The sequence below is a fragment of the Manacus candei genome, unplaced genomic scaffold, assembly GCF_025592945.1.
Source record: "Manacus candei isolate 608988 ecotype Guabito, Panama unplaced genomic scaffold, ASM2559294v1 h1tg000604l, whole genome shotgun sequence".
Lineage (NCBI taxonomy): Eukaryota > Metazoa > Chordata > Aves > Passeriformes > Pipridae > Manacus > Manacus candei.
In genome coordinates, this window is record NW_026138652.1 from 1 (window position 1) to 19,717 (window position 19,717).

General features: G+C 67.0%; 4 protein-coding genes and 1 long non-coding RNA gene across 5 annotated transcripts; 1 reads left to right on the plus strand and 4 right to left on the minus strand.

Moving 5' to 3' along the window:
• Positions 1-214: 214 nt before the first annotated feature.
• LOC127466112 (DNA repair protein XRCC1-like) lies at positions 215-4,446 on the minus strand. Its single transcript, XM_051776723.1, has 17 exons — positions 4,378-4,446; positions 4,209-4,301; positions 3,994-4,092; positions 3,649-3,841; positions 3,526-3,599; positions 3,114-3,219; positions 2,976-3,037; positions 2,800-2,823; positions 2,647-2,706; positions 2,537-2,560; positions 2,186-2,448; positions 1,992-2,108; positions 1,446-1,647; positions 1,294-1,372; positions 1,128-1,218; positions 471-591; positions 215-403 (listed from the first exon to the last, which is right to left on the minus strand). The coding sequence occupies exons 1-17, from the start codon at positions 4,444-4,446 to the stop codon at positions 290-292; spliced, it is 1,791 nt and encodes a 596-aa protein (XP_051632683.1). The 3' UTR covers positions 215-289.
• A 325-nt stretch (positions 4,447-4,771) lies between these two features.
• LOC127466111 (nonsense-mediated mRNA decay factor SMG9-like) lies at positions 4,772-9,215 on the minus strand. Its single transcript, XM_051776721.1, has 13 exons — positions 8,921-9,215; positions 8,652-8,723; positions 8,144-8,381; positions 7,485-7,582; positions 7,296-7,408; positions 6,906-7,017; positions 6,614-6,709; positions 6,442-6,527; positions 6,220-6,323; positions 5,840-5,947; positions 5,458-5,586; positions 5,209-5,350; positions 4,772-4,925 (listed from the first exon to the last, which is right to left on the minus strand). The coding sequence occupies exons 1-13, from the start codon at positions 9,011-9,013 to the stop codon at positions 4,847-4,849; spliced, it is 1,470 nt and encodes a 489-aa protein (XP_051632681.1). The 5' UTR covers positions 9,014-9,215; the 3' UTR covers positions 4,772-4,846.
• Positions 9,216-9,397: 182 nt separating this feature from the next.
• LOC127466108 (serine/threonine-protein phosphatase 2A 65 kDa regulatory subunit A alpha isoform) lies at positions 9,398-15,436 on the minus strand. Its single transcript, XM_051776719.1, has 15 exons — positions 15,280-15,436; positions 14,534-14,624; positions 14,302-14,402; positions 13,753-13,985; positions 13,256-13,403; positions 12,786-12,941; positions 12,542-12,656; positions 12,214-12,284; positions 11,861-11,995; positions 11,483-11,656; positions 11,047-11,107; positions 10,783-10,937; positions 10,418-10,560; positions 10,219-10,310; positions 9,398-9,606 (listed from the first exon to the last, which is right to left on the minus strand). The coding sequence occupies exons 1-15, from the start codon at positions 15,355-15,357 to the stop codon at positions 9,590-9,592; spliced, it is 1,770 nt and encodes a 589-aa protein (XP_051632679.1). The 5' UTR covers positions 15,358-15,436; the 3' UTR covers positions 9,398-9,589.
• Positions 12,980-13,274, plus strand: LOC127466109 (uncharacterized). Its single transcript, XR_007902596.1, has 3 exons — positions 12,980-13,059; positions 13,102-13,151; positions 13,225-13,274. It is a non-coding gene; the product is annotated as an uncharacterized LOC127466109 (long non-coding RNA).
• A 564-nt stretch (positions 15,437-16,000) lies between the features above and the next one.
• LOC127466110 (electron transfer flavoprotein subunit beta-like) lies at positions 16,001-19,616 on the minus strand. Its single transcript, XM_051776720.1, has 6 exons — positions 19,506-19,616; positions 18,973-19,131; positions 18,002-18,154; positions 17,303-17,365; positions 16,718-16,876; positions 16,001-16,354 (listed from the first exon to the last, which is right to left on the minus strand). Exons 1-6 carry the CDS (start codon positions 19,560-19,562, stop codon positions 16,181-16,183), a joined length of 765 nt encoding a protein of 254 aa, XP_051632680.1. The 5' UTR covers positions 19,563-19,616; the 3' UTR covers positions 16,001-16,180.
• Between the last annotated feature and the right edge of the window lie 101 nt (positions 19,617-19,717).

The following is a 19,717-nucleotide window of genomic DNA, read 5'->3' on the forward strand; positions in this document are numbered from 1 at the left end:
GGGGACCACCAATAAAAACTCGAAGGTTATTAAAGGAGCAATGCTTGAAGTGGGCCCTCCTTAAAGGGGCAATATCTGCATTGAGGGTTCTCCTTAAAGGAGCAACCTCTGAAGTGGTGGGGCCTCCTTAAAGGGGCAGCATCTGAGCGGGGTCCTCATTAAAGGGGCAACGTTTGAGGCGGGGTCCTGCTTGAAAGGACTCGTGACACAACGCCAGGTTTTTTACCCAAAACCACTTTAATTCCCCTCGGGGTGGAGCAGGGGCCGTAATGACATCACCCCGATGACGTCACGCACGGGGTCCAACAGCGAAGGGCGCGGCCGGCAGGGGGCGCTGCCGCTCCCCGCACAGCTCCAGCCAATGGGGACGCACGAAGGTCAGTGAGGGGCGGAGCTCCAGCGCCTGGGGGTGGAGCCAAGGGTTGGGGGCAGGGAGAGGCCCCACCCCCTCACCCGGTGGCCACACCCACCTCCTGGAAGGCCCCGCCCACCCCAAGGTCCCCCCAGGACCCACCTCCTCGAGGGCGGGGGTCCCAGTCCTGGGCAGTCACCACGTGGGTCACTGAGTCGTCCAGGGAGGGGGACAGGGTGCTGTGTGGGGCAGAGCGGACCAGTATGGACCAGTACGGACCAGTACAGACCAGTACTGACCCACACAGACCCCTTTAAACCCCCCCCCCACCAGTACAAACCAGTACAGACCCCTTTAAACCCCCCCACACCAGTACGGACCAGTACGGACCAGTACTGACCCACACAGACCCCTTTAAACCCCCCCCATCAGTACAAACCTGTATCACTCTAACAGACCCTCCCAACTCCCCCCAATTCCCTCCCCAGTGCCCCCCCAGTGCTCCCAAACCCCCCCAGTGCCCCCAAACCCCCCCCAGTGCCCCCAGTCTGACCCCCCCAAACCCCCCCCAGTGCCCCCCCGGTGCCCCCCAAACCCCCCCAGTGCCCCCCGGTGCCCCCAAACCCCCCCCAGTGCCCCCCCGGTGCCCCCCCAGTGCCCCCCAGTCTGACCCCCCAAAACCCCCCCAACCCCCCCCAGTGCCCCCCAAACCCCCCCCGGTGCCCCCAGTCTGACCCCCCAAACCCCCCCAAACCCCCCAGTGCCCCCCTCTGACCCCCCGAAGGCGATGATGAGCCGTCTCAGCCGCCGCCCCTCCCCCTCCGGGAAGGCCCCGTGCAGGAAGAAGGTTTTGTCCTCAAAGAAGTCTGTGGGGGGAGGGGCAGGGTCAGAAATTGGGGGGTCCTGGGGGTGGGGGAGGGGGCGGGGGGAGGGGCACCCACCGGGCAGGGGGGGGATGGGCTCCTCGGGCCCCTCCCCCTCCTCGCTGTTCTCCTCGGTGGAGCCTCCGTAGGGGTCGTCCCCTGGGGTGGGGGAGGGGTCAGGGGGCGTGGCCAGTTTGACCCCACCCCCTCCCCACCCCCCAATAAACTCACTGCTCCGATTGGCTGTCGCTGTCACCTGACTCGGGGGGGCGTGGCCGGGGCTGTGGCAGGTGGTGGGGGGGGTGGGAGGTGGCCCCCGCCACTTTTTTTGCGTTGGGGGATGGGCGGGGCCGTGGAGGGGGTGGGGCGTCCTCAGGCTCCTCCTCCTCCTCCTCCTCACTGCCCGAGGAGGCGGAGCCGTCCAGGAGGTACCTGAGGGGGGAGGGGCAGGGAGGCCACGCCCATCGTGGGTGTGTCATTTTATCCCTCCCGTGCACAACCTTCCCCCCTCCCCTCTGCCCCCCCCTTTACCCCGCCCCCAGTGTCTGAGTACCCAGGTGTGAGTGTGTCCCCACAGCACAGGTGTGTCCCCCCAGGTGTGTCCCTGTCCCCAGGTGTGCCCAGGGGTGCCCAGGTGTCCCCAGGTGTGCCCAGGGGTGCCCAGGTGTCCCCAGGTGTGTCCCTGTGCCCAGGTGTGTCCCCCCCCAGGTGTGCCCAGGTATGCCCAGGTGTCCCCCTGTCCCCAGGTGTGCCCAGGTGCCCCCAGGTGTCCTTACGGGCCGCAGGGCAGCCTCCTCTGCTCCCTCTGGCAGTCCCAGACCCAGTCGGGCCCCACCACGACCCCCCCGAGCTGCCGGGCCCGGGCGGCCTTGGGGGTCCTGGGGAAGGCGCACCTGTGGGGGAGAGGAGGGGTCAGGGGGGTCACCGGGGGGTCACCTGGGGGCGGGAGGGGCCCGGGGGTGTCCCTTACACCAGGTGGGTGCTGTCGGGGGTCCAGTCGGGCCGGTACTGGGCCCCCATGGCCACGGCGGCCGCGCGGATCTGCCCCCGCAGGGGGTTCTGGAACCCGCTCAGCACCAGCACCACCCCCCCCAGCACCGCGCCCCCCGGGGCTCCGGGGGGGCCCGGGGGGGGCCCGGGGGGGCCCCGAGGCCCGGGGGGACCGGGGGGGCTTGGGCTGCTTGGGGGGGGGCGGTGCCGTTGGTGCTGGGGGGGGGGGCGGCGCTTGGGGGGCTGCGGGAGAGAAAGGGGGGTCAGGGGGGGGTTTGGGGGGTCCCCCCGTATTTGGGGGGTCCCCTCGGGGGGGGTGGGGGGTCCTTACCTTGGGGGAGGAGCCTGCACCGGCCTGGAAGGATGTTTAGGAGGAGTTGGGGGACCCCTGAGTTTGGGGGTCCCCTCAGGGGGGTTTTTTTGGGGGTGGGGGGGTCTTACCTTGGGGGCGGAGCCTGCGCTGGCCTGGAGGGAGATTTTGGAAGAACTGGAGGGTCCCCCCTGTGTTTGGGGGTCCCAGAGAGATTTGTGGGGGTCTCAGAGTGGGCCTGGGGGGTTTTCAGCCCCCCCCCGAGTTTTGGGCGGGGTCGTTACCTTGGGGGCGGAGCCTGCGCTGGCCTGGGGGGAGATTTAAAGTTGGGGGGGACCCCTGAGTTTGAGGGTTCCCTCAGGGGGGAGTTTGGGGGTCCCAGGCTGAGGCTGGAGGGTTTTCAGCCCCCCCTGGGTTTGGGGGTCCCCTCAGGGGGTTGTTTTGGGGGGGGGGTCCTTACCTGGAGGGCAGCGACGGCGTAACTGGGGCCAGGGGGGTCCTTCGGGGGGTCCTTTGGGGGGTCTGGGGGGGGCAGGGGAGGGGTCAGGGGGGTCCTGGGGGGTCCCAGGGGGGGTTTGGAGGATGGGGGAGGGGTTACCTGTGCTGGGGGAGGGGCGCTGGTAGAACAGGGGCCCCGGGGGGGCGGCGGGGGGGGGCTCCCTGCCCCCTCCCCCCCGCAGCACGAAGGGGCCCAGGCGACGAACCTGGGGGGGGCACAGCGGGGTGGGGACCCCAAAATCACACCCGGACCCCAAAACTGCACCCCAGATCCCCAAAATCACACCTGGACCCCCAAAATCACACCCCAGATCCCCAAAATCACACCCAGACCCCCCAAAATTCCACCCAGACCCCCAAAATTCCACCCTAGGTCCCAAAATCACACCCAGACCCCCAAAATCACACCTGGACCCCCAAAATCCCACCCCAGATCCCCAAAATCCCACCCCAGACCCCCAGAATCCCGCCTGGACCTGGGGATTTTGGGGGGTCCTTTTGGGGTCACTCACAGGTGTCTCAGGGGGGGTCTCGTTGTCCTCGGGGGGCCGCGAAAACCCGGATGAAGGAGAGACCGAAGGGGCGGCTCTGGGGGGGGGACACAGGTGAGTTTGACCCCCCCAGGTGTGTCTTACCCCCCCCCCAGGTGTGTCTCACCCCCCAGGGGTGTCTCACCTGGCAGTAGGGCTGGCTCAGCACCACCTTCAGCCGGTCCCAGGGGTGTTTGGCCCCCACCAGGTGCTCGGGCCCGAAGAGCCGAACCCGCCTGGGCCCCGTCCCCGCCCGGCTCTCGCTGGGGGACATCAGGGCTGAGGAGGGGAGCAGCACCTGCACAGGTGAGACAGGGACAGGTGAGACATCAGGGCTGAGGGGGGGAGCAGCACCTGCACAGGTGAGACAGGGGAGAGCAGGGAAGGGTCAGGGGTTACAGGTGAGGCTCAGGAGCCCCAGGTGAGGGTCAGGACAGACTCAGGACTCACCTGGAAGTCCCCCCCGGCCGAGGACCCCCCGAGCACTTCCACGAAAGCGGCTCCGTCATTCCCGATGTGCAGGGAGTTGATGGGGCGGGACCCCCCGAGCTGGGGGAGAGGCCACGGTGAGACCCCTGGGAGACCCCCAGTCCCCCCCAGCACCACGCTGAGCTGTTTCTCAGTCCCTCCCAGTATCTCCCAGTCACCCCAGTGCCCTCAGTCACCTCCAGCACCACGCTGAGCTGTTTCTCCCCGGCCGCCGCCCCCCTCCATTTCCCCCCGCCATCGGGGTCCAGCAGGTTCTGCGCCGGGTGCCGCTGCGGGGACACGCGGGGAGGGTCAGCGCGGGACCCCCAGAGCCTCCCCGGCCCCCCAGAGCTCCCCAGGCCCCACCGGGTCCTCGCTGGACACGGACACGACCCTCGTGAAAGGGATTTCGGGCATCGCCCCCTTCGCCGCCATTCACCGGAAACCGCCCCAGGGCTCCCTCATGGAGCCGCTCTGCGCCGCCGCCCCCCCCGCTCTATGGTAGCGGCACCTTGTCCTGGTTACTGCGCATGCGCTGGAGGACCCTGCCGGGCCACGCGGGTCCTCCAAGGGTGGGGGGGTTTCCCGCCCTTTTTTTTCGCGCCGTTTTTTTGGGCGCGAAGCCGTGAGGGGACAGGGGGGGAGAAGGGAGTTTGGGAGGGTAATTAAGAGTTAATTAAGGGGTAATTAGGGAGTTGGAGATAATTAAGGGTTTGGGGTAATTGAGGGGTAATTAATTAAAATGCAAATGAGTCGTTTTGGGGGTTTCCAGAGGGTTTATTGATGCCCTGACCCCCCTCCCAGTCCATGCCAGTCCAGCCCAGTCCAGCCCAGTTCAGCCCAGTAACCGCCCGTACTCGGCCAGGGCTGACGATTTCTTCACCCCGTCCCAGATCCGGGCGGCGTAGTGGAACCTGCACCAGTACAGACCAGTATGGACCAGGACAGACCAATACAGACCAGATATTCCCTCCCAGTCCCTCCCAGTTACCCCCAAACCCCCTCCCAGTGCCTCCCAGTCCCTCCCAGTGCCCCTCAATCCCCTTCCCAGTGCCCCCAGTCCCTCCCAGTCCCTCCCAATCCCCTTCCCAGTGCCCCTAATCCCCTTCCCAGTGCCCTCAATCCCTTCCCAGTCCCTCCCAGTCCTCCCCAATCCCCTCCCAGTTCCCCCCCACCCCCCCCAGCCCCCAGTCTGACCAGTTGCGCTCGGTGAGCAGGCTGTGGGATAACTGGGACCGCGCCGCCGCCAGGACTCGCCCCCGGAGCCGGGCCAGGAGCCCCCCGAGCCCCCCCCGGCCCCGGAACGGGGGCAGGGCCGGGAACAGGGGCCCCCCCACACCTGGGGGGACACACTGGGGTTACTGGGAGGGGCCTGGGGGGGGTCCCTGGTCCGTACTGGTCCAGACTGGTCCGTACTGGTCCGTACTGGTCCATACTGGTCCGTACCTGCCCGCGGGGGGGGGTCGTCGCCCTCGTCCTCCAGAGGGGGCAGCAGGAACAGGTTCACCTCGGCCTCGGGGGGGCCCGGGGGGGCCCCCAAACCCCCCGGGAGCAGCTCCCGCATCGACAGAGACCCTGGGGGACCCCAAAACCCCCCAAAAACCACCTCAGGGACCCCAAAAACCTCCAAAACCACCTCAGGGACCCCAGAAACCCCCAAAATATCCCCAGAAACCCCCCAGGGACCCCAAGAGTCCCCCTGGGACCCTCAAAAATCCCCGGGGACCCCCCAAACCCCTGCAAAAAGTCCCCGCAGGACCCCTCAAAACCCCCCCCAAAGCCCCTCCAACCCCCCCCAGACCACCCCAGACCCCCAGATCCCCCCTACCCCGGTACTTGAGCCGTGAGTGGGCCATGAGTCGCCCCAAAACTTGCTGCATCTGCCCCAGCCGGCGGGGGGAGAAACAGTCGGGGGGGGCCCGGGTCTGCACAAACACTGGGGCAAAAAACGGGGGTTATGGGGCAAAAAATAGGGGTTGGGGGGCAAAAAAGAGGGGTTATGGGGCAAAAAACAGGGGTTGTGGGGCAAAAAACAGGGGTTGTGGGGCGGGAGTTGGGAAAAATGGGGCTGGAATTGGGGGTTGTGGGGCTGGGGAGGGGGTTTAGGGGTGGCTGTGGGGCTGGGATCCGTGGGGCAGGATCCATAGGGCAGGATCCATAGGGCAGGGTCCATGGGGCAGATCCGTGGGGCAGATCCGTGGGGCTCACCCAGGTGTGGGTAATACTCCGAGGGCTCCTCGGCCCCGGCCCCGCTCGAGTCGTGGCTCGGGGAGGGCGTCGGGGGCTTCACCATCTCGGCCGTTTGCAGGAACCTGGGGGGAAAGGGGGCGGTTTGGGGGGTTTGGGGACAGTTTGGGGACAGTTTGGTCAGGTTTGAGGTCAGGTTTGGGGTGAGTTTCGGGTGGGTTTGGGGGGGTTTTGGGTGCCCACCTGTAGAGCCCCAGGTCGGTGAACCAATCCTGCACCAGCAGCACCACGTGGCACACGGTGAACAGGAAGGCCGCGATCTGCAGCGACTGGTGAATATTCATGAGCGCAATTAGCATACCTGCCCCTCATTAGCATCCCGGGCCCCTCCCACCCCGTGTCCCCGCCCCCTCACCTGTGTCTCCACGTAGGCGTGGGGCAGCGCGAATTCCGGGGGCAACTTCCGGTCATTGTTGATCAGGTGGTCCAGGTGGGCGGGGCTAAGGATGGGCTGGGGGCGGGGCCAAGAGGGGTGGGGTCAGTGGGAGAGACCACGCCCCCCATATGGTAATGAGGGGCAAGGGGAAAGGAGGGGAGTGAAGTGGGGGAATTACGGTAATGGGGGTAATTAAGGTAATGGGGGTAATTACGGTAATGGGGGTAATTACGGTAATCGGTAGTAAATCCTGTTAATTAGTGCTAATTACCTGGGTGTCCAGGAACAGCACCCGCTCCTGGGTGACGAACAGGTCGATGCCCCCGGTCTGGGCCCCCCCCCGTTCCCGCAGCTCGGGGGGCTGCGGCCGGAACACGAACGACCTGGGGGGGAACCAGTGAGACCCTCCCAGTGCATCCCAGTGCACCCCAGGAACCCATAACTCCCTCCCAGCCCCTCCCAGCCCCTCCCAGTGCCCCCCCAGGAGCCCATAACCCCCTCCCAGCCCCTCCCAGTGCACCCCAATACCCCCCCGGAGCCCACAACCCCCTCCCAGCCCCTCCCATTGCCCCCCCAGGAGCCCATAACCCCCTCCCAGCCCCTCCCAGTGCCCCCCCGGAGCCCAGAACCCCCTCCCAGCCCCTCCCAGTGCCCCCAGTACCGCGGGTCCTCCTCGGGCTGGTTCCCGGCCAGCAGTGACAGCACCGTGGACTTGCCCGTCCCCTGCAGCCCCAGAGCCCCGACCACGAGCACGTCCGTCTGCTCCATGAGGAACTGGGGGCACTGGGAGTCACTGGGAGGGCTCTGGGACACCCCCAAGCCCCTCCCCACCCGTTCCTGTCCCCCCCACCTCGAGGGCGCTGTCGCACCAGTTCATCTGCTCGTCCACCAGTTTGATACTGGTTTTCATCTTCTCGGGCGCCGCCAGCCGGGCCTGGGCCTGGGCCGCTGGGAGGGGGCGGGGCCAGACAGGTGGGGCCACGCCCACCGGGGCCACACCCCCTTTGGGGGGACACACCCACAATCCCAAACCCCTCCCCCTCCCTTTATCCAAACTCCCCACAGGTTCCAGTCCAAGGTTTTAGCCCCGCCCACTTGAGTCTGACCCCACCCACAAACGATGACCACGCCCATTACCTGCATCCCCAAACCCTTAAACCCCGCCCCCTGAGCTCAGTCCCCTCCCTTGGCTCCACCCACAACCCTAAACCACGCCCACACTTAGCCATACCCACCCCCTTTAGCCACGCCCCTCCAGCCCCACCCCCTTAGCCCCACCCAGTACCCCGAACCACACCCAAAAACATTTAGCCACACCCACAACCTTTAACCCCTCCCCTCCTACCCCACCCAGCCCTTAGCCCCGCCCCCAAACCACTGCCCCTCCCACAACTGACCCTGCCCCTCCATTTACATACTGCAACCCCTCCCTCATTGACCCCGCCCCCTCATTTACATACCCAGCCCCTCCCCCTTTAGCCCCTCCCCTTTAGCCCCTCCCCCACTCACGGTCGGGTGCCCCCGGGGGGGGGAGGCCCCTCCCGTGCAGTTGGTACATGGGCTGGGTGGGGCGGGGCCCCTCCCTCTCAGGGGGCGGGGGCTGCACCGGCCCCTCCCCCTGGGAGGCCCCACCCCCTGAGAGGCCCCGCCCCTCTTCACCCCGTGCCTTCATCAGCACGATGGGCGGGGCCGGTGCGGGAGGGGGCGGGGCCTGCAATGGTCCTGCCTTCTGGGTGGGTGGAGCCTGCTGGGGACACACCCACCCCAAAACGATGACATCAGAGCGTGTAACACCCTCCCAGTCCTTCCCAGTTCCCTCCCAGTGCCCCCCATACAAGGTCATACTGCCCTCCCAGTCCCTCCCAGTGCCCCCCAGTGCCCCCCAGTCCCTCCCAATTCCCTCCCAGTGCCCCCCATACAAGGTCATACTGCCCTCCCAGTCCCTCCCAGTGCCCCCCAGTCCCTCCCAGTGTCCCCCGCTCCATCCCAGTCCCTCCCAGTGCCCCCCCCCGCTCACCCGTTCTCCAGGGGGCTTCGCCAGGATGATCGGGGTCTTCTGGGGGGGCCCCGGGGGCTCCTCCCCGACCTCCTGGGGGGGGGAAACGGGGTCAGCAGGGTCACGCCCTTGGCTCAGGCCACACCCACCGCCAGCTAACCACGCCCACATATCTATAACACCGCCCACAAAGCTCCAGACACGCCCACTCATCCCTCAGGCCCCGCCCAAAGAGCGAAGCCACGCCCTCTCCCACCCTGCACCTGCCAATCATCCCAAGCCCCGCCCACCCGTCTCTCGGCCCCGCCTCCTTCCGGCTCCTTCTCGCGGTTCCAGCAGCGCCTGCGCGCGGCGGGGGCGGGGCTCTGCCCCGAGTCCGACATCCGGGAACCCGCGGGGTGCCTGAGGGGGCTCTGGGGGCGCCCGGGAGGTCCCGGGGGGTCCCGGATCCCCTCGGGGGGGTCCCCGAAGGTCCCGGGGGGTCTCTGCTCCCCCACGGGGGTCCCGGAGCTTTTCCCGCCTCTCGCCGGGTCCCGGCTCCGGTGCGGGGGGGCGTGGCCAAGCGAGGGGGAACTGCGCGTGCGCAGCTAGGGGGCGTGGCCAGCAGAGACCACGCCCTCAGCTGGATTTAAAGGGCCACAACCCTTCTTTTAATTACCGGGGGGGCGTTTCTTGCACCACGTGACGCACCCAAAATACACGCACCACCCTCCCACCCCAAATATCCCGTTTGGTCGCCCCCCCCCCCAAAATAAACGGCAGCGGACCCTCGTTGTCGTTTTTATTAACGGCGAAATAACCAGTAATTAATTAATTAACAGCGCGGGAAAGGGGGGGAAGGGGAGGGGGGGACACGGTGACACCCCCGGGGGGGGGGAGGGGACACCGAAAGGAGGGGGGGGTGACACCGGGGGGGGGGTCACAGCGCCGGTCACATGCGGGGGGGTCCCCAGGGGGGGTCAGGCCAAGGCCAGCACTGCGGGAGGGATGGGGGGAGACAGAGAGGTCACAGGGTGACCTCCGTGTCCCCAAGTGTCACCAGAGCCCACCCCGTGTCCCCCCACAGTGCTCCCAAACACCCCCAATGTCGCTCCTGTGTCCCCCCCCAAAGGTGTCCTTTATGTCCCCCCAGTGTCCCCAACACCCCGTGTGCCCTCACATGTCCCCAGGTGTGTCCCCCCAAGGTGTTCCCCACCCCCCCAGGTGTCCCACGTCCCCTCCATGATCCCCCCTGTGTCCCATGTCCCCCCAGGTGTGTCCCATGTCCCCCCAGGTGTCCCCCAGGTGTGTCCCAAGTACCCTCCAGGTGTCCCCCCAGGTGTGTCCCATGTCCCCCCAGGTGTCCCCCAGGTGTGTCCCAAGTACCCTCCAGGTGTCCCCCAGGTGTGTCCCATGTCCCCCCAGGTGTCCCCCAGGTGTGTCCCAAGTACCCTCCAGGTGTCCCCCCAGGTGTGTCCCATGTCCCCTCAGGTGTGCCCCAGGTGTGTCCCATGTCCCCCCAGGTGTCCCCCAGGTGTGTCCCATGTCCCCCCGCGTCCCCCCAGGTGTGTCCCATGTGCCCCCAGGTGTCCCCCAGGTGTCCCCTCACCTGTCAGTGCCTCCTGTGCGAAATACTTGACGTCGACGTCCTGGTCCTGCGTCAACTTCTCCAGCACCGGCTTCACCTCCGTCTGCAGCGTCCTGGGACAGGTGGCACAGGGGTGTTCAGGTATGTACACGTGTGTACAAGTGTGTAGAGGTGTTACAGGTGCACACAGGTGTGCCCAGGTGTGCCCAGGGGCCCTTACCCGCTGTCCAGGATGGGCCCGATGCGCTGCAGCGACTTGGCCACGTTGAACCGCACGTTGGCCACGGCGTCGGCCGCCATGCGCAGCACCGTGGGCAGCATCTGCTGCGTGGTCACCTCCTGCCCACACACCTCGGACAGCACCTGGGGGACAGGTGAGACACGCCTGGGACACCTGGGACACACCCGGGACACGCCCACAGAGCCCCCAACCCGCCCCCCCAGCATCTGCTGCGGGGTCACCTCCCGCCCGCACAACCCGCCCAGGTGTGCCCAGGTGCTCCCAGACCCCGTCAGATGCCTCCCAATGCCCCCCAGGTGTGCCCAGGTGCCCCCAGCCCCCCCAGGTGCCCCCCAGGCTCTCACGTTGATGCAGAAGAGGGTGGTCATGCGGTGCAGGTAGTTGGGGTCGGCGGCCATGGCCAGCACCTTGGGCACGATGGTGCCCTGGGCCCAGGTGTGCCCGAACCGCTCCACCAGCTTGCGCAGGTTACTGGTGGCGGCCTCGCGGATGGCGTACACTGCGGGACCAGTACGGACCAGTAAGGGCCGGTAACACCACCCCCAGGGGGTCCCATACCCCCTCAGGGCTCCCAGCAACCCCCCAGCAGCTCCCAGTGCTCCCAGTACCGTGATCCACCAGCCAGGCCATGCAGAGCGAGTTCAGCTTCTCATCGAAGAACTCCACGCCCTGGGGGGGAAGAGAAACCAGTATGGACCAGTAGAGACCAGTATGAACCACTCCATAACACTATGATGCCCCTCCCAGTGGTCCCAGTCCCTCCCAGTGGTCCCAGTCTCACCAGCTGCCCGGCCAGCAGCGGCATGTACTCGATGATGGCCAGGCCAGCCCTCCCAGTCCCTCCCAGTCCTCCCAGTCTCACCAGTTGCCCGGCCAGCAGTGGCATGTACTCGATGATGGCCAGGCCAGCCCTCCCAGTCCCTCCCAGTCCTCCCAGTCTCACCAGCTGCCCGGCCAGCAGCGGCATGTACTCAATGATGGCCAGGCCAGCCCTCCCAGTCCCTCCCAGTCCCTCCCAGTCCCTCCCAGTGCTCCCAGTCTCACCAGCTGCCCGGCCAGCAGTGGCATGTACTCGATGATGGCCAGGCGCACCCTCCACTTGGCGTCCTCGGCCAGCTCCACGATGGCGGGCAGCAGGGACTGGGACAGCTGCCGGATCCCGATCACCTCGTTCACGCAGTCCAGGTTGGAGATGATGTTCAGCCGCACCTCGGGGCACTGGGACACACGGGGGTCACTGGGGGGCTCTGGGAGGGGGGTCCCCAGGTGTCCCCAGGTGCCCCCAGGTGTGTCCCAGGTGCGTCCCAGGTGCCCCACCTCGTCCTTGAGCTGTGCCAGGAACAGGGGCAGCAGGTGCCCTCTGTGTCCCCCATGTCCCCCAGGTGCCCCCAGGTGTGTCCCAGGTGTGTCCCAGGTGCCCACCTCGTCCTTGAGCTGTGCCAGGAACAGGGGCAGCAGGTGCTCCACCGTGTTGTCCTTGCCCAGGATGGGGGACAGGCCCATGATCACCGAGGCCAGCGCCGACTTCACGTGCTGGTTGGCGTCGGACACCAGCTCCTGGGACGGGGACAGGTGAGCACAGGTGGGAGCAGGGGGGACAGGTAGGGACACACTGACACCCGAGGCCACCCCCACGGGCCCTGAGGCCACAGGGAGGTGCCAAAAGATGCCCCCAGGTGTGTCCCCAGATGTCCCCACGTGTGTCCCCAGGTGCCCCCAGGTGCCCCAGGTGCCCCCAGGTGTCCCAGGTGCCCCCAGGTGCCCCAGTGCCTCACCTTGATGCAGGGCAGGATCTGGCCCATGATCACGGCCTCACGACAGTCCGGAGACAGGTTCTCACAGAACTCTGGGGACACAGAGGGGACGTTTTGGGGACATCAGGGGGGGTTGGGGACATTTAGAACTGTGATGGGGATTTGGGGACATTCAGAGACAGCGACAAACGGATTTGGGGCCGTTTTGGGGTGATGACAGGGGGATTTGATGACCCAGAGGGTGGTGACAGACAGATCTGGGGACACTTTGGGGTGGTGACAGAGGGATCTGGGGACACTTTGGGGTGCTGACACACGGCTTTGGGGCCGTGCCGGGGTCCCTGCTGACCTTTGACCTTGTGTGAGGCCGCCGCCCGCACCTCGGCCTCGCAGTCCTTCATCAGGCTCTGGAAGGCGCCCACCAGGTCGGTCTTGGTGATCTCGGGCCCCACCGCGCGCTGGAGCTGCGGGGACACGGTGCCGCTGTCCCCGCGTGTCCCCACGTGTTCCCACGTGTCCCTGAGGGTCCCTGAGGGTCCCCGAGAGGTCCCTGCACAAACATCCCCCCCAGAGGCCCCCGGGGGTGCCCCCACCTCGGTGAACTTGTCGGCCACCATGTACCGCACGCGCCAGGACTTGTCCTCGGCCGCCTGGCGCAGGGTGGGCATCACCAGCCCCTCCAGCTCCTCCTGCGGCAGCAGCTGCGCGATGCTCACACAGGCCTCGACCGCCAGCAGGCGCACGGAGTCCTGCGGGCACGGGGGACAGGGGGCACGGGTGGCACGGGGGGACAGCGGGGACAGGGGAGGGACAGCTGAGCCCCAGGTACCCGTATGTGCCCACAGCTGCCCCCCCAGGTACTTGCAGGTACCCACAGGTGCCCCCCAGGTGTGCCCAGGTGTCCCCGAGGTACCCACAGTGCCCCCCAGGTGTGCCCAGGTGTCCCTGAGGTACCCGCAGTGCCCCCCAGGTGTCCCCGAGGTACCCGCAGTGCCCCCCAGGTGTGCCCAGGTGTGCCTGAGGTACCCACAGGTGCCCCCCAGGTGTGCCCAGGTGTGCCCACCTGCTCGTCGGAGGCCAGGTTGGAGAACATGGGGATGATCTCGCTCTTGACGTGCTCCAGCTCCAGCACCTTGGCGAACTCGCCCAGCTTGGAGGCGGCGGCGCGGCGCACCATGGGCGTGTCGTCCGAGCACAGGTTCCGGAAGTACCTGCGGCAGGGGGGGGACAGGTGTGCCCAGGTGAGCCCAGGTGAGCCCAGGGGTGGGTTGGTACCCCCAGGTGGGGTCGGTGACCCCAGGGGTGGGTTGGTACCCCCAGGGTTAGGTTGGTACCCCCAGGTGGGGTTGGTGACTCCAAGGTTGGGTCGATGACCCCAGGGTTAGGTAGGTACCCCCCAGGTGGGGTTGGTACCCCCAGGTGGGGTTGGTACCCCCCAGGGTTAGGTAGGTACCCCCCAGATTGGGTCGGTGACCCCAGGGGTGGGTTGGTACCCCCAGACTGGGTTGGTCCCCCCAGGCGGGGTCAGTGACCCCCGGCAGGGTCAGCCCCGGCACTCACTGGCGCAGCTCGGCCTTGACGGGGCTGGACACGCGGGGGTAGCAGACGCTGAAGAGGCCGCAGGCCGAGGTGCGCGACGTGAACCAGTCGCCCCCCGCCAGGCGCTTCACCAGCGGCACGAAGTGGCCCTCGAGGTCGGGGGGCGAGTGCTCGTGGGACACGGCCCGCAGGGACTCCACCGCCTTGTCCCGCACCACCGTCTCCTCCACCGTGGCCAGGCTCTCCAGGGGGGGCTGCGGGCACAGGGGGTGGGACCGTCACCGAGGGGGGTCCCCTGTGCCCGGGGAGCTCCCAAACCACCCCATGAAACCCACGGCCCACCCAGACCATCCCGCGGTCCCTCATGGCCCCACAAACCGTCTGCAGGTCCCTCGTGTCCCACAGGGCCACCAAAACCACCCCAAGGACCACTCGACCCACCCCGGGGTCCCTCGTGTGCCCAGTGTCACCCCACGGGAGCCCAATGTGCAGTTTTGGGGTTCCCAGGTGTGGTTTTGGGGCGTTTGGGAGGTTATTTTGGGGTATTTTAGGTGTATTTTGGGGTCCTACCAGCAGGCAGTGCACGAACTCGGGTCCCCCCACGAGGGCAGTGAAGGTCCCGAGCTGCTCCGCAAGCGCCAAGAGCACCTCGTCCTCATCGTAGATTGTGTCTGTAACCAATAACCAATCAATTGATCAATCACCCCTCCTGAGCAGTCAGTCACCCCAAGTCCCGCCCACCCCCATCCAACGCTGGGTTTGGGGGCTTTGGGCCCCCTCCCAGCCCCGGGGGTCCCCGTACCGGTGAGGAAGGGCAGGAGCTCACTGCGGGTCCTCTCCACCCCCAGCGCCAGCGCGATGGTCGAGAGCTTCTTGATGCTGTTGAGCCGCAGCTGGGGGGGAAAAGGGGTCAGGAATTACCCCCGGGTAATTAAAGACTCCCCAGGGGTCAAAATACCCTCTCAGGGGTAACTGAAGCGCCCCCTGGGGTAATTAAAACATTATGGGTAATTAAAGCCCCCCCACTGGGAACGCCCCCAAGGCCATCCAGCCAATCAGGAGCCTTGTCTCACGGCCCCGCAGCGCCTCTGCTAAGACGAGCACCTCCATTGGCTCCTCCCCGCCCCGCCCACGAAAGTCGCCAGCCAATGGGCGGCCGCCGCCGCCTCGGCCTCGCACTCCCATTTGCCAACGTAGGGCGGAGGCGGGGTCGCCAAGCGCTGCCCCGCCGCCAGGGGGCGCCACGCTGGGGAGGGGGGATTCCAGGCCAATCAGAACGCGCGTAACACAATTAAAGGGGGCCCAGCAACCAATCAGAGCGCGCCATTCATCCCATCACCATCAGGGCGAGACACCCCCCTGTTCCTCAGATGTAACGTCGCTCCCCATTGGCCCGTGACTGAGGGGGGGAGGCCTCCGCAGCCAATCAGAATGGCCGTCTCAGACGAGCGACGGCGGGAGGGCCACGCGGCCGCGGAGGGACCGCGAATATCGCGACAGGGCCCCGGCTATCGCTACAGGGACCTCGGATATAGCGGGGAGCGGTACCTGCACGTCCTCGTTGCGGAGCTCGTCGATGAGGACGGCGATGGGGTAGAGCGAGTCATCTCCGTCCGCCGCCGCCATCTTGGTCGCCGCCCCGGCTCTGAGGGGCCGTACGGGGCCGCCCGCGCCGCTGCTGCAGGGCCCGGCCGCCGCTCATTGGGCTGGAGCCGCCGCAGGGCTCGCCCTCCGGGTGTTTCCATTGGTTCACGGTCCTGCCTGTCAGCGCGAGCTCCGCCCCGGCGGACGGCGCGCCCCGTGATTGGGTGGGGGGTTTGAGTGACAGCGCACGGGGGCGGAGCCGGGCGTTGCTCGGCAACGGGGCGGGGCCGGGGCCGGACTGGGACGAATTGGGACAAACTGGGACCGGAGTGGGACAAACTGGGACACACCGGGATAAATTGGGATGGACTGGGGTAAACCGGGACCGGACTGAGATAAACTGGGCAGACTGGGATAAACTGGGACAAATTGGGATGAACCGGGATGGACTGGGACAAACTGGGATGCATTGCGTCAATCTTGGCCAAATTGGGACCAGACCAGGACAAACTGGGATGGGACTGGACAAACGAGGATGCTCTGGGGACAAACTGGCCCCCACTGGGACCCCCCAAGTGCCGAACTGGTCCATACTGGTCCCACCCCCCAATAACCCAGTAAAAAGGGGACGAATGGTCCCATATCTGACCCACCCCCAGGCCACACCCCCACAGACACAATGACATCGAGCAGCCACGCCTTTATTTGGGGGAAGTACAAGGCACTGGGGGGCCTGGGCTGACGGGGGGGGTCCTGGGGGCACTAGGCGGGGATGGGGGGGCACTGGCCCAGGCTGGAAGGCACTGGGGGTTACTGGGAGTTCCTGGAGGGCACTGGTCCGTACTGGTCCGTCCTGGTTTACCCCTCAGATGCGGCCGCAGCTCCGCAGCTTCTCCACCAGGGCCGGGACATTTTCCACCTTCTCCCCCCCCGCCCGGGCCGGGGGCTCCTGAACCTGCAGCACCCGGAGCCGGGGGGGCCCCGCGGGGACCCCCAAATCCGCGGCCGGGATCACCTCCAGGGGCTTCTTCTTGGCTTTCTGGGGGGCACAGCGAGTCAGACCCCAAACCCCCCCAAAATCCCCTCCCCAAACGCCCCCTGAAAAAGGGATCCAAGGGGTTGAAGGGCCCTCTCCCCCCAAACATCACGTAAAAGGATCCAAGGGATGGGACCCCTCCCAAACCCACCCCAAGGTGATCCAGGGGGTTTGGACACACCCCCAAACCCTCCCCAAATTCTCCCAAAGAGGACCCAGGGGTTTGGGGGACACCCAAAAGAGGGGGGACACCCAGGTCTGCCCAGTCAATGGGGGTTTTGAGGGGGGTCCCAGGATCCCGGGGGTGTTCTCAGGATTGGGGGGGGGTTCCCCTGGCTCGGGGGGGGTCGGGGGTGCCCCACTCACCATGATGTTGGGCAGGGTGGCGTAACGGGGCTCGTTGAGCCGCAGATCCGCCGTGAGAACGGCCGGGAGGCGCAACCGCAGCGTCTCCAGCCCCGCGTCCACCTCCCGCTCCACCCGCACGGAGCCGCCTTCCAGCTGGACACGGGAGGCGAAGGTGCCCTGGGGACAGAGGGGACTGCGATGGACTGGGAACGTCCCAGTGCGGGCTGGGACCACCCACAGTGGAGTGGGAGCATCCCAGTGTCAAATGAGGGCATCCCAGTAAGGAATGGGGGCATCCCAGTACGGGCTTGGATTGCCCCAGTAAGGGCTGGGAGCCCTTCCCAGTGTGAAACGGGCCGTTCCCAGTGTAAAACAGCCTCTCCCAGTACCAACTGAGGCGTTCCCAGCATAAACTGGGCCCCCCCCGCGCGGAAACCGCCGCAAAGGACGATGGGATATATCCCCCCTCCGGCCGAGCACCCCCAGTGTCCCGTCATGCCCCGCGCGCGGCCATGATCTCTATGGTCGATCTCTATGGTCGGTGCCGCGGGGGATGCCGGGATAGCCGCGCACACCCCAGTGTCCCGTCGTGCCCCGCGGTACCTGCGGCCAGTCCAACATGGCGGCGAGGAGCTGCCCCGTCTGGTTACAGTCGTCATCGATGGCCTGGGGGGGACAGGGGGGGTCCTATGGGGGCCATAGGGGACCCACCACACCCCCCGGGCCACAGGGACCCTCCCGGGGCTGCGGGGGTCCACAGGGGCCTACATGGGGGTGCACAGGTGTCTATAGGAGGGTCCATAAGGGGCTGTGAGAGCCCATAGGGGATCTGTGGGGGTCTCACTGCTTGCCCAGCAGCACCAGCTGGGGTTTCAGGGGGCCTATAGGGGATCTGTAGGGGTCTATAAGGGTGTATAGCGATGTCCATGGGGGTCCCTGGGGGTCTATAAGGGTCCATAGGGGTGTCCATAGGACCCTATAGGGTGTCACTGCTTGCCCAGCAGCACCAGCTGGGGTTTTAGGGAGTCTATAGGGAACCTATAGGGGCTCTACAGGGGTCTATAGGTGTCTATAGGTGTCTATAGGGTCTCACCTGCTTGCCCAGCAGGACCAGCTGTGGTTTCAGGGAGTCTGTAGGGGACCTATAGGGGACCTATAGGGGCTCTACAGGGGTCTATAGGTGTCTATAGGTGTCTATAGGGTCTCACCTGCTTGCCCAGCAAGACCAGCTGTGGTTTCAGGGAGTCTATAGGGGACCTATAGGGGTTCTACAAGGGTCTATAGGTGTCTATAGGGTCTCACCTGCTTGCCCAGCAGCACCAGCTGGGGCTGGATCTTCCCCACCAGCCCGGCCAGGGCCGTGGCCACCTCGAGGGGCCCCAGGGCCACCCCCTCCCCCACCTCGGCCAGCACCGCCCGGTCGGCCCCGACGGCGAGCGCCGTGCGGAGGGTCTCCTGGGGGGACAAAGGGGGTCAAAAACACCCCCAGGGACCCCCAAACACCCCCACAGGGTCTCCTGGGGGGACAAAGGGGGTCAAAAAACACCCCCAGGGACCCCCAAACACCCCCACAGGGTCTCCTGGGGGGACAAAGGGGGTCAAAAACACCTCAAAGACCCCCACAGGGTCTCCTGGGGGGACAAAGGGGGTCAAAAACACCCACAGAAACCCCCAAACACCCCCACAGGGTCTCCTGGGAGGACAAAGGGGGGTCAAAAACACCCTCAAAGACCCCCACAGGGTCTCCTGGGGGGACAAAGGGGGTCAAAAACACCCACAGGGACCCCCAAACCCCCTCAAACACCTCCACAGAGTCTCCTGGTGGAGCAAAAGGGAGTGTCGGGGGGGGTCCAACTCCCCCCAGGGCACACCAAAACACACCCCAAGGACCATCAACACACCCCCCCCCCAGGACACCCTAAACCCCTCCAGAGACCCAAACACCCCCCCCAGGACACCCCAACCCCTCCAAATCCCCCCCAGGACACCCTAAACCCCTCCAGAGACCCCAAACCCCCCCAGGACACCGTAAACTCCCCAACACCCCCCCCAGGACACTCCAACCCCCCAAACCCCTCCAGGACACCCCAACACCCCCCCCAGGACACCCCAACACCTCCAAACCCCCCCCAGGACACCCCAAACCCCCCCAAATCCCCCCCGGGGGTCCCAGGGGTGCAGGGCAGGGAGGGCACCGCGGGGCCCGGGGGTGCCCGGGGGGTGCCCGGGGGGTGCCGGGGGTTCGGGGTGCCCCGGCTGTGCCCCCCACACACCTGGCTGGCCTTGGTGCCCACGGTGGCCACGACGACCTCCTTGGCCGCGCCGCCCTCGCGGAGCCGCACGGCCTCTTCCAGGGCGATCTCGCAGAAGGGGTTCAGCGAGTGCTTCACCCCCTGCGTCTGCACCGAGCCCCCCCCGGGGGCCACGCGCACCTGGGGGGGCACCGGTCACGGGGGGGGGGGTCGGGGGGGCCCGAACAGCCCCGTCTGACCCCCCCCGGGGGGTCCCGGGGGGTCCCGGGGGGTCCCGGGGGGCCGCACCCGCCCCCCGACCGAAAAACAGGGCAGGGTTTGGGGGGGTGGGCGCGTCCCGGGGAGACACGGGGGGGTCTCAGGTGTGTCGGGGGAGGCGTCCCGAGGATTTGGGGGTCCCCAGGTAACCCCCCAGGTGTGACCCCTCCCCGCCACTCGGGTGCCGGGGGTCTCGGGGGTTTGGGGGGTCTCGGGAGTCCCGGAGGGTCCCGGGGGAGTCTGGGGGGGTTCGGGGTGGTCTCGGAGGGGTCTGGGGGGGTCTCAGGTGCCCCCACCTTGACGGCGAAGTCGATGACCCGCTTCACACCCACGAGCACGCGCAGCGCCGCCATTGCTGAGGCCACGCCCACCCCGCCCGGGCCACGCCCCTCCCCACAAATCCGCGCCCCATTCGCTCCGCCTTCTGGCCACGCCCACTCCAAAAAGGCCACGCCCCTGACGTCGTTTCGCGCAATGGGGGCGTGGCCGTCGGGTCACGTGACAGGGG